This window comes from Sorex araneus, chromosome 5 (genome assembly GCF_027595985.1).
Source record: "Sorex araneus isolate mSorAra2 chromosome 5, mSorAra2.pri, whole genome shotgun sequence".
NCBI classification, from domain to species: Eukaryota; Metazoa; Chordata; class Mammalia; order Eulipotyphla; family Soricidae; genus Sorex; species Sorex araneus.
In genome coordinates, this window is record NC_073306.1 from 108491447 (window position 1) to 108504642 (window position 13196).

General features: G+C 40.9%; 1 protein-coding gene across 1 annotated transcript in view; it reads left to right on the forward strand.

Moving 5' to 3' along the window:
* Nucleotides 1-13196, forward strand: part of MYPN (myopalladin) — a 97031-nt gene that overhangs the window by 46252 nt on the left and 37583 nt on the right. The window contains exons 5-7 of the mRNA XM_055139154.1: nt 2170-2284; nt 3152-3223; nt 11214-11355. Of these exons, the coding sequence (XP_054995129.1) occupies nt 2170-2284; nt 3152-3223; nt 11214-11355 (329 nt within the window). The remainder of the gene's footprint in view (nt 1-2169; nt 2285-3151; nt 3224-11213; nt 11356-13196) is intronic.

The following is a 13196-nucleotide window of genomic DNA, read 5'->3' on the forward strand; positions in this document are numbered from 1 at the left end:
TGCTCAGGGGACCATATGGGATGCTGGGATTCGAACCTGGGTCAGCCGCGTGCAAGGCAAACGCCCTACCCGCTGTGCTATCACTCCAGGCCCCAAAATTCTTTTTAAACATGATATACTAAACCTTATTTAGACAAGCAAAACTCTTTAGAACACTCATGACTCCTTAGCCAAAATTCTCATAATTGGACACCAAACATAATGAGTATAAATTTGTGTTTATCAACTTAATACACAAGAAATATCTCATGTGTTTGTTCCCCTCAAGTATGTAATATGTTTAGCTTCAACTGTGTCTTCTAGAGACCCAAAATAATTATCACTTAAATAAGATGATATTTACATTCATTCTCATAAAAAATATCAATTTGGCTGGCGAAATGGTTTCACATTCCACTGGATTCCAATCTGCTTCCATCTACTGCAGCTTGTCATTCTAGATGTGACCTTGTCTTCTTAATCTAACAATGAGAAGGAGTGACAAGCCTGTCCTGGACTGCTTTGGAGGTCACCCCTTTCTAAATTGTGTACATCAGAGCATCCGTACTCCTCAAATTCCATGCAGAGGTAGCCACTGGACACATCTAGCTTCAGTGAAGTCTGGGAAATGTAGGTTTTCATTTGGAGTAATTATGTAAAGAAATCAGGGTTTTGGGGGCTGGATAGATAGTACAGGGGTTAAAGGGCTTGCCTGGTATGCAGCTAATCCCAGTTCCATCTCCAACACTGCTTATGGTCTCCTACACACCACCAAAAGTGATTCCTGAGCACAGAGACAGAAAAGGAAAGAAAGAGAGAAGGAATCATGAATTTTATCATTGTAAAGGAAGAAAATTGTCATCTTGATGTTAGCACATAATTCTGTTTCTGAGATGAGATGTATGAGTTGTATCCCATACAACTGAGGATAGAGAAATAATGAGCACCACTCTAAGCACCTTACATAAATGATCTTGCATAAATGATCTTATTTATTTTTTTATTTTTATGTTTTTTGCTTTTTGGGTCACACCTGGTGATGCACAGGGGTTACTCCTGGCTCATGCACTCAGGAATTACTCCTGGCGGTGCTTGGGCGACCATATGGGATGCTGGGAATCGAACCCGGGTCGGCCACGTGCAAGGCAAATGCCCTACCCGCTGTGCTATCACTCCAGCCCCAAATGATCTCATTTAACACTCACAAAAAATACTTAATGAGGTAAAAACTTATTTCCCCAATTTAGAGTTGAGAAGGGCTGGAACAATAGCACAGAGAGTAGGGCATTTGCCTTGCACTTGGCTGACCCAGGTTCGATTCCTCCGCCCCTTTCGGAGAGCCCGGCAAGCTACCAAGAGTATCTCGCCCCCACGGTGGAGCCTGGCAAGCTACCCATTCGATATGCCAAAAACAGTAACAACAAGTCTCACAATGGAGACATTACTGGTGCCTGCTTGAGCAAATCGATGAGCAACGAGATGACAGTGACAGTGACACAGTTGAGAAAGTTGAGAGTGAGAGAAAACATTCATCCCTAAACAGAAGAGTAATCCATCCTGCTTTGGTTGTGTTTGGAACCCCTTGAACTAGAGAACCCAACTTCTCCTTGTGCGGCAAAATTCATAGACCTGTTTCTTCTCCACAACTTAACTGAAAGAATTTCTCCTCCTTAGGTTTCTCAAGCACATATATTCTTGATTCTTTTGCTCTTCAAATAACCTCTTTAATTTGTTAAAACTCAAAGAACTCATTGGCTCAGGCTGTATCTGATTTCTGCCTGACCAGAATCCCAGGAGCCAATCTTTACAAAGTCTGGCCTCTTCCTTAACATGGGATGGGAAAGGGAAAATTCAGAGGACACTGTCACAAAGTTCTTCTACACATGCTTTGTGATCACACTTGTCTTGAATCTCAGTTGTGGATATGCTTGACATGCCAGATGCACTCAGAGCAATCAGCCCAAGAATAGGAAAAGCATTTATCATTTTCCTGATATTCCCGATGATATTGCTTTACACGCAATAAAACAGTGCAATAAAATACTCCTCAGTATGTTTGTAGAGTGAAGCTGGACTGCTGAAGATTATTATTATACCTAACTGTAAGTAAGCAAGATATAACTAGCTTTGCTGGAAGAATTTACTTCATGAGGGATCTGCTTGACAATCTGTCTTTCAATCCCTCCTCAGAATCCAGAAGCCAAAAGCAGCGGCAGCCTCTCCCCCTGTCTCTGCAGCCATTCCTTCAGCAGTACCCCACACCCAGCACATGGAGGTCCGGCCCAGGGTGACAACCCTCCAGCAGGTACATGAATCTAAGTGAAACTCAAGTCCCAGGGACTGTGGGAGATGACCACGGTCACCCAGACTCTCTCACAGGATATGACTGCCCTTCTCTGTTGCAGCCATTATATGTTCTTGGGCAAAACGCTTACCTGACTGTGACAAACACTATGTAGTTCTGAAACATGATGTCAGTGTTCCTAGGCCTTGGGAAAGAAAATCTTCACAAATTAGCCCCTTATGGCCCAACCTTATGATTACCTATATCACAAGTTGCCAGCTGGTAGACCCAGGACAAACTTTGCCTATCTTGAAGTAGTTTTGTAGTGCTACAAAGAACTTTACTTCCTAAGACAGAATAATTATGAATAATTTTTAAAGGTATGAAAGATTCTTCCTAGTGAACAATAATAATAATAGTAGCATAATACATACTTATAAAATATTGAAAAGTATAGAAGTGTATTAAGTTAAAAAATTAGGCAGCATTCTACTGTGTTTACATGACTCAGAGGAACTTCCTTTTAATAGTTTGTAGCAGATAGTTCTTGGCATTTTCATGCACATATAGATAAATATGCATGCATACACTTAAAGTATAACACTATACATATACTTAAAATATTACACTAAACTAACCTTAATGTATTTGTATCTGTTGTTGCAAATATATATACTTATTTATAGGTAAATCTACCAATATATTGATAAGTAGATTAAAGTATATTCGTTTGCAGCCTTTTTCATAAAATTTAAATGGTTACTGATCTCACCCACTCACTAGTGCAGAGTGGTGACATTTCAGTTCTAGTCCAGGGATTTTCGGACTGTGATCTTTTATCTAGTAATCTTAGCTACAATGAATCTGTTGTTGGTTCCCTTTTCACAGTGTCAGAGCCCTACCAACTATTTGCAAGGCTTGGATGGAAAGCCGATCATAGCAGCTCCTGTGTTTACCAAGGTAATAAAAAATGTTGCTTCATGTTTTCATGACTTCAAACACACCACAATATGTACATTTGCAAATAAAATTGTAAGAATCAAGATCTACTGAATTTATCTGAGGATTTTGGTCTCCTATGTATAGCACGGGATTTGATATTGGGAGAGTTGCTATACTCTCACTTCAAGTCCCAGGTTTTCAATCACAGTTTGAATAATGGGAGAAGTCTCCCCTGCTTGTCATCGTGATCTCTATAGCCCATTTCATTGATGTTAAGCACAGAGGCTACTCCTAGAGGTTAGCTAATAATTTTCCAGCCACTTATTTACTACACCAAAGGCTTGTCTGGACTTTTGAGAGAATCAGATTGTAGATTCATGTCTTTAGTGCTTAAGGAACTAGAGAAAAACACTCCAGGAGACATAACATATCATTTTACTTTAGGACAAAGAGCTTTCTTTTCCTAGCTTGTGATTTCAACACTTGTGGCAATATCAAATTCTGAGCCTCGGAGCTTTTGTATTTAGAACTGGAAAATTTGCCAGGCATTTCATTTACCAATGAAAACAGCAACAAAAAGAAAGGATCAGAGATATAAAGCGATCTATCCAAGATGACAGACTCACTAGTGCCAGAACAGGACTAGGAATAAATTCTCTCAGTTATTATTCATTTCCTCTATAGCCTAGATTTTATATTATCCAGGACAGAATATCCAGAAGTGAAAAATGGAGTCAAAATGGTTTTTTTTGTGGGTTTTTTTGTTTGTTTGCTTGTTTTGTTTTGTTTGCTTGTTTTGGTTTACAAACACCAAATGGATTTATTGATGCTTGGATTTATAGTTTGTTACTTGTATGAATGCAAAATTTGGGCCCAAAAAGATTTTTATCTTTTCAGAAATGTGGTGAAGTTTAGAGCATTTTGGTGAGTTTTGCTCTTCAATGGATATTTTGGCAATAACTAAGCTTTTTATGTTTGACAAACCAGAAAATAATCCTGCTGGTCCCAGAGATGCTGCTGAATATACTACAATGCATATGATAATAGCCTCCCACAATAAAGAATAACAAAGAATCATTTCAAAATGTCTATAATCTTAAGGCTGAAACGACCTAGTTTAGAGCAAAATTGCAAAAATGGTCTCTTTTTCAATGAGTACTTATCCTAAAATAAGAGCAAAATCTACTTTGCATAGAAACATTAATTTTAAGGAAGTTCCATCATATCAGCTCACCCAAGCTGATTTTTCAAAGTGACTCATGTTTATCCATATCCATATCAGTTGGGGAAACATTGTTTTTATTTTAGCATTTTATTGTGGTACCAGGGATTGAACCTCACACTTATAAGGCAAATGCTCACAGCTGAGCCATATTCCCTACCTGAGCAAGCATTCTTGTGTGAAACAAAATACCTCTAGGTTTTCAGGTTCCTTTCCTGCAACTTCACTTTTGGAATTTTCCTTTTGCTGTTTTCATGGATTTGTGGTAGGAAGGCAACATGTTGCAAGTTGGTGAACATAAGACTTTGATGAAGAATTATAGGAGGATGTGTGCGTGCATGGGTGTGTGCATGTGTGTGCATGGGTGTGTGTGTATGCCTGTGTATAAGAGCATGCAATAGAGCTATTAGAGCTCTAATTGTCTTATTTTGCTGCTGAGTCACCTAGCTCTTAAAAAAGAGCTTAAGTGTCCCCCAGAAACCAGTTACTTGAATTTGTCATGCCCATTAGTCACATTCTAGTGTGCTAACTTTTCAAACTGAACTATGGACTAATTTATACCCAATCCCCAGTAAAAACTCCTTTTCTCTTCTTTACCACCACGGAGGCTTCTTTTTCTCCGTTCAGTGTCTACTCTTTCTAGACGCTCTGTCTTCCTGGCGTTGAGAGCAGAGCATTGATATTCCTTGGTGCATCACTGTAGGACAGCATTCAGCAAAGTAGTTACTCTGTTGACTTCTCTACCTCTCCCAGGTGCCTGGGGCTAGCTCTAACACGGAGCTAGAAGTCCATAGAGGTAATAATAGATCCAACACGGAGCTAGAAGTCCATAGAGGTAATAATAGATCCAGAGAAGCTTGTATATTTCAACAGGTCCTACAGGACTTTAACAGGACTTTTACAAGACTTTTTTCTTGTTTGTCTCTTAATCTTTGGTAGTGCTCAGGGTCTACTAGCTGCGCAGTAATTGTCTCTGAGGTGCTTAGGGGACCATGCAGTGCTAGAGAGCAAACCCGGTCTCCCATGTGCAGAACCTAAAGGGTATTTGAGGACCTCCCTGGTTCCAAACACTTACTCTTTACCTTTAATCCTCATGGGCTCATTAGAGCAACAGGTTCATCTGCCCTTGTATGGTGACTCTGATTGCCCCCTAATGATGTGCTCGGACTGGCAGATACACATATGCCTTTAATAAATAAAAATGTGTTCGTCGTTCCTATTGGTTAGATAAATCTCCAAAAGCATGTTAGATCCATGGTGGGAAAATGGGTACAGAGACTCCGATGAGGCTTCCTTGGCTCTGTGATGAGCTTCTACCTCCGTAAATGGGCCCAGGCCTGCTGAGACGCAGCTTGCGAGGCTGGGCTGTAGCTCAGATTGCAGAGGGACTTATCGGGCAGCCGTGTGCTTGTGTGAGTTTCCATCAGTGAGGACAAGGCTGAGGTCATAGTCACTGCTGGTGACATTAGCAAATTTCTGAGTCAGAGCCACCAATGGAGGTTGATAACCACATGGTGTGAGTCATGATAACTGAGCCTGTGCATATGCTTGGTGAGTTATTCCTGCTTTACTTACATCTTTAGGGACTTCTGTCATTCCCGCCCCAATGACTCACTTTCTATACAGCCCAACAAAAGCTTTCTCTGCCAGGAAAAGCAGAGGGCTTTTTTATTTTTTTAGCAACAATTAAAGAACAGAGTTTTTATTTAACTCCTTGTGTGGCAAACAAAAAAATAAGATTAAGATGAAAAGGGAAAAAAAGATGAAAAGGAAGGCAAAAACAGTGGCAGTCTGGGATTCCATGTGCTCTACGTAGAAGTAATACTGGCTGGAGCGACAGTACAGCAAGTAGGGCATTTGTCTTGCATGCAGCTGGCCCGGGTTCGATTCCCAGCATCCCATATGGTCCCCCAAGCACCACCAGGAGTAATACCTGAGTGCAAAGCCAGGAGTAACCCCTTTGCATCGCTGGGTGTGACCCAAAAAGAAAAAGAAAAGAAAAAAAAGAAGTAATATTTGTCTTTTAAAATATTTCTTGGAGATACATGATTCTCTCTTCTTTATACAGAGTCAAAAGCATTTTTGCTCTGTTTGTAGAGGGGAAAACAGTGCTCACACTTTGTGAGTGTGAAAGCGGTTAGACGATCAAATTCGAGTCTATTCCTATCACTGCTCCCACCCCAGCAGCAGCTGCCCGGGCAGGCTTTCAGGGCCGCAGCAGCCCTGGCTCCAGCTGCTTCAGCAGTAATTTGAAGAGTGCAAGGGGGCAGGGGAAGCGAGAATTTGAAGAAGAGCACTTAATTATATAAGCAGAGGCAGGAAACCCGAAAATAAATGGACTTGTGGCCGGATCCAGATTTGTGAAGATTACACAGGCCCTTCTCTCCAGCCCAACAATTCCAAAACCTTTCTAACTCCACTGTTACACACTGCAAGCAGTCAAGGGGCAAAGAGGCCTCCTTCATATCAAACAATTATTTATCATAAAAAATTTCTCTTATCCAGTACATTCCATTCTAGACTTGCCCATATGCCAGGCTGTGTTATGTAGTTTCTCTCTCTCTCTCTCTCTCTCTCTCTCTCTCTCTCTCTCTCTCTTACTCTCTCACTCTTTCTCTCTCTCTGTCTCCATAATTTTCTAAATAAAACTCTTTACTTAAAAATAAAAGCTAAACAAATAAAAGAAAAAGAAAAAAAGCTTCTCTAGAGGTCAGAGTGACATAGTCCATTGCATAAGCCTTGCATGTAGCTCACCTGAATTCTGTCCCCAGCATACCAATGGTCTCTTGAGCCCCTCTAGGAATGATCCCTGAACACAGAGTCAGGAGTAAGCACTGAATAGTTCTGGGTGTGGCCTCTCTAACCCCCACTCCCCAAAGAAATCTTCTCTAATTCAACTCCATTCTAAAATATCGTACGCATTCACTTACAGCAGAGATTCCAAAAGTTGTTTGGAGTCTGCTTCCTATTCAGAAGAATTAAAAGAAAGAAAAGGCAGCTTCCTGCTGAAATCTACCTTCTTTGAGTGAACAAAAAGAAAGCATCCCCTTCTCAAATGCAGAAGGCAATTACTGTCCCCTGTATTGAGGACACCCACCCCCCACCTCCCATCCCCCCCGCTCAGAGGAAACAATATCATCCACCTTAAAAAACATTAAAAGTAACTCCTTGAAATATCAGTGAACCTGGAGCTTACATCATTTAACCAGTACAAGAGATTAGTAATCCTTTCTCAAGTATATTCCTGCATTATGTTTATGGATATAGAGTAACTAAGCAGGTACCATGTTCTTTCAATTCATATTCACATCTGTTGGCATAAGTCAAGCGCAAAGTAATATTTATTCTGTGGCCAGTAAGTTAAGAAAGGATGTTCTGTTCATTGTTTTGTGATTTCAGAGTTAAGAGGAACAGAGAAAAATCAATTTCAAATGGAGATGGAAGACATGATTCACAAAGTTCTGTGTTAACAGGTCGTCTACAAAGAATGCTCCCACAAATGATCAATCTGGTCATAATGCAGAGGACAGATTTGCACTTTGGCTAGGGTTACCTCAGAAGGTTATGGGCCTTTTATTTAGTGACTGTACTCCACACCCACAATTCCTGTCACTGTATCACAGTCATCACTGTCATCCCGTTGCTCATCGATTTGCTCGAGCAGGCACCAGTAACGTCTCCATTGTGAGACTTGTTACTGTTTTTGGCATATTGAAAACGCCACTGGTAGCTTGCCAGGCTCTGCCATGTGGGCAAGATACTCTCGATAGCTTGCCGGGCTCTCCCAGAAGGGCGGAGGAATCAAACCCGGGTCAGTCCCATGCAAGGAAAACACCCTGCTTCTGTGCTATTGCTTCACAGTTCCTAGTGAAGACTAATTTAATCTTGCTAGTAGGATCATGATTTATTTGTCTTTACTCATCTCTAGTGAAGTCGAGATGATTATGATGAAGTTTGGACATACCATGACGTTAGTAACAGCCTAACACCTAGTACTGTACCGAACATGGCACCCTTTGCGTCCAAGTGGTGTAATTGGATGGGCCCCACATTCAAAGTCCATTCCTTTTCATCAAGCCTTTGTAAGAAAAGCACTTTTTTGAGCAATGATGCTTTTTTTCAAAGTGACTTGTAAAATGATCTTTGATACCTCCTTTTCTGATGATGATGTGTCACTCTGGAACAGGTGTCCACCTTTACTGCAGACCTCTAGTATCTCAGGCAAGTCAGCTGGGTTCTCAAATAGAATACAGGTCTTAACCTTCAATGTCAGCAGTTGGCCGAATAACAATAACCAGCGAATGTTGGTCTTTGTTGAGGTCTCAGGGAGATCCTTCTGCAAGCATTGGTATAAATGCTCAAGCATTGGTATAAATCAAGAGTCGGCCCATAGAGCTTTCTTGAACTACAAACCATGTCAGATCATATAGAATGGTCTCATTCTGCTGATATCCACCTTTAAATATGTCATGTGTCATTGTTTTAGTTCCTCTGCCATCCCCCCCCCCCCCCGCCACCCATTCTGGGTGGCAGGTGCTGAGGCAGGTGTGCGCTTGTTGCTTGCTTTAGTTTTCTAACGTGTTTGCCTGAACAAGTAATAAAACTTCATTCTGTGTGAAATCCAGGGAGATGTCTGACCTCTGTTAAATGTTCCATTAGCCTGCAAAGCTTCCATTTAAGCACAGAATTTGCTCAAGTCAGAGTAGAAGACATATTCACCAGCTTAACACAAGCACCTAAGACTCATTGATGTTCCCTACTTTCTGTTTGTTTTGTGGGGGTGGCCATACAAGTGCTACTTAGAGCTTTTTCCTCAGGCCTTAACTTTGCATGCATGGATCACTCCTGGCAGGCTCAGGGACCTGAGGAATGCCAGAGATCAAACTTTAGTGGATGCATGCAAGGTAAGCACCTTAACCACTGTCCTATATCATTCAGGACCCTGATGTTTCCTACTTTCATGACTGTGGATATTCCATTCTTGTCAGTAGAATGTGTAGTTTGGGGATATAGAGAACAATCAAATTTTCTAGCCAAAATTTCTATATTAATTTAGAAACTACTATATGTTAACACCATCCTGAATTACTTTAGCAAACAAATTTGGGAATGCTGAAAGGGAACACTAATAGTGTACTACAGCGCCCCCTGGCTGTCACAATTATCAACATCTCGTTGAGGTAGAAGTCTGTAGCTCAAGTCCTGTTTTCTTTAGACAAGTCATACACGTTTTGATGAGGCATCGCACAAATATTGTAAGTTGTTCAGGTGAGAGTTGGGAACAATAATAAAATATTTTAATAGTGAAAGAAGAGCTACTTGCTTTCCACTTCTGAGTCTAGAGTCAGTATTTCTAAAACAAGGCCCAAATTGTAATAACAGAAAGTCCTTCAGCATTTGTTCCTTACGGAAGTCGTGGATGAAACAATACCATGTTTACAATCTTTGTACCTAAATTAAAAACAAAAGCATTCCCACGTACATACATTTTCATTTTATGATCTACTTTTTTTTTTCTTTTTGGGCCACACCGGGCGATACACAGGGGTCACTCCTGGCTCATGCACTCAGGAATCTCCCCTGGCGGTGCTCCGGGGACCATATGGGATGCTGGGATTCGAACCCGGATCTGCCTCGTGCAAGGCAAACGCCCTACCCACTGTGCTATCGCTCCAGCCCTATGATCTACTTCTTTGGGGCGGGATGGCAGGGTGACACCAGGGAGTGCTCAGGAATTGTTCCTGGCTCTATGCTCAGGAATGATTCCTGACAGTGCTCAAGAGACCACATGCAAAGAAGTGTTTTACAATCAAATGAATGTGGGACTTTAAGCTCTCAAATCAGAGGAGTGAAAGACTGAGTTAAAGGAAAATACAGTATTGTCTAATACATTGATATTTTATAATCCACAGTGCTTTATATAAGCTTTTTTGTAGCACATGACATGAAAAACATTTAATGATTTTTTTCACAAGATTACAATTTATATTACAGTATGATCTACACATGATTGATTTTATAGAAATCCTTATTGTTAACATGCATTAAAAATCATTGCGGCACCACTGTAAAAACACATGAAGAAAATAAAATAGCAGAACAAATGTCAATTTCCAGGTCTACAGAATGGAAACAAAGGAAAGTCAGGAAGATACAGTTGACTACCTGGGCATAGAGTTGTTCAATCTCAAGAATTTGTTCGATACACCTCTCACTTAATGCAGATTTTCTCCTTGTCTTTCTTATATGTTGTGCTTTCAGTTTTGGTCATATCCAGTGGTGCTCAGGGCTCCCCAGCTCTTGCACTCAGTGGTCACTCCTAGTGGGGCTCAAGGAACCATATGGGATGCCAGGAATTGAACTCTGGTGGGTCACGTGCAAGGCAAGTGCCCTAACCACTGTGCTATCCCTGCGGCCCAACTGTCATTATTTCTTAAAACCAAATTCCAGTTGGGCATTTAAGAGGAAGTACTTTATCCAAATTAGTATTTTTGCAGACTCTGTTTTGCCTGGTATTTAATAAACTTGTCTAGCACTGCAACATAGAGGAAAAGAAAGAAGACAGTAAGAAACATGCTTCCCACAGGCTCAGATGTTTCTCTCCTCAAAAATAGATCAGTGTACAACCCCAGGATGAAACTGCTGGAGAGAGAGATTAGGAGGAAATTTAAATATGGAGGCAATGGTATCTTTTTTCAAAATTTCATTCTGGAACAAAATTCCAGTTCTAACTCTTATTTTTAAGTTAAGAACTTTTTAGTTCTAACAATATTCTTCTCATTATAGATGTTACAAAATTTATCAGCATCTGAGGGTCAGCTGGTCGTCTTTGAATGCAGAGTAAAGGGAGCTCCATCACCTAAAGTTGAATGGTATAGAGAAGGGACCTTGATAGAAGATTCTCCAGATTTTAGGATTTTACAGAAAAGTAAGTTGATGTTTTAAATTAATTTTTCTGATGACTTATTTGTATAAAGATACGGTGTGCATCTATTTTTAACAGATTAGAAAAAGAAAAAAAACTTGTAATCATACTTACCCTGTGAAATATTTTTGTGTCCATTCCTTAAGAATTTTCCCATGTGTTTTAATAAAATAAATCACACTTTTATTATAAATTAATTTTTCAAAGTATGAGCTTTTTGAAAATTAATAGATCTTCTAGAAATAAATCAATGCAATGGATTTTATGGGGGTTTTCTATTGCAGAAAATTTAGACTGCTCATAAATTTTTACTATTATGAAGTTTGTTCAGTGTTTGTTAACAGAGCAAACTTTTTTTTTTATAAATTTTATTGAATCACCATATGGAGGGTTACATAGTTCTCTCAGGATTATGTCAGTTATACAATACTCAAACGCCCTTCCCTTCACCAGTGCCCATATTCCATCACCAACCACCCCATTATACCTCCCGCCCCCTCCCGCCTCCCCAGTCCCCGCCCTTGAAAGTGATAAATTTCACTTCGTTTACGCTTTATCTTAGTTACATTCCATGTTTCAACACATAACTCACTATTGTTGCTAGGGTTTCCCCCAAAAAAAGAAAAGACAGTCCTACTGTCAAGGAAGCATTTGATAGCTCTCCATTGCTGAGAATGTAGAGATATTAAGTCCCGCTGTTTGTTACATAACTTTTCTATTCCCCACTCCTCCCCCCCCCCCAGCCTCGTCCCGCGCCACCGACTTCACGCCTGTTTAGTAATCGCCACGCTGCCTGACAAAGGGAAAAAAAAACGAAAAAGATGGTTATTTCCCGTCATCAGCCGGCGTGGGGCTCTGGCTTAGTTGATAGTCTGGAAGAATGTCTGCCAGCAGTTTCTGGAACCAAAAGTAATACGCTGGTATCGGCCCCAGCTCGAGGTTCCACCAGCGTCCCGCTGTTCCAAGTACATAATAATTTATTCCCTTGTATTCCATTCCCACGCCACCAGGTCCGTGTCAGCTTAATGGACATCATACTATGGTTAACGCCACGCCGCGTTTCTTCCCGAGAAAGAAGGATATTTCTTCTCAGCCGGCGTGGGGATATGGCTTAGTTCAGTCTATAGAGATGGCTACCACTTTGATTGCCTTCAATATTTCAGCAAAAGACTTACTATTCTTGTTAGGATTTCCCACCAAAGTCCGACCCGTTAAGAAGGAACCATTTCATATTGGTTATGATTAAATGACATTAGGTCGTGCGGCCATGGCAGTGGCCTCGCGGCTTTGAATTTCTGTATAAAGTCCAGGGAAAGCACAGCCAGAAATTACACATCACTACAAACTTTAACCCTATTATGGTCCCCCCAAAGTCCAACCCGTTACAAAGGAACCATTTCATATTGCTGATGATTAGATGACATTAGGCTGCCGTGGCCGCGTGGTTTTGGGTTTCTATATAAAGTCCAGGGAAAATTCTGCCTAAAATTCTATCGCTACAATCTTTTACCCTTCAACAAAAAACTCAGTACTATTGTTTGGAGTTTACCCCCATGGTAAGCCCTGCCAAAAAGGAACATTTACACGTTGCTGACAATCAAGAGATATTAGGTCACGCGGCTGCTATCGCAGCCGCGCGGTTTTGGATTTCTATATGAAGTCCAGGGAAAATTCTTTTGGTAATTGCATCACTCGCTGGCGGTTCAGTTGCCTCCGGGGTCGATCTCACGCAGCGGCGCAAAGGAGCGTCCCCACATGGCTCTGTGCTTAAATATCATTGGCACAGGGCGGATCTGGAAGTCCCGCCCCATCGGCTTTCCCGGGCTTCCTGCATAGTCTAAAAA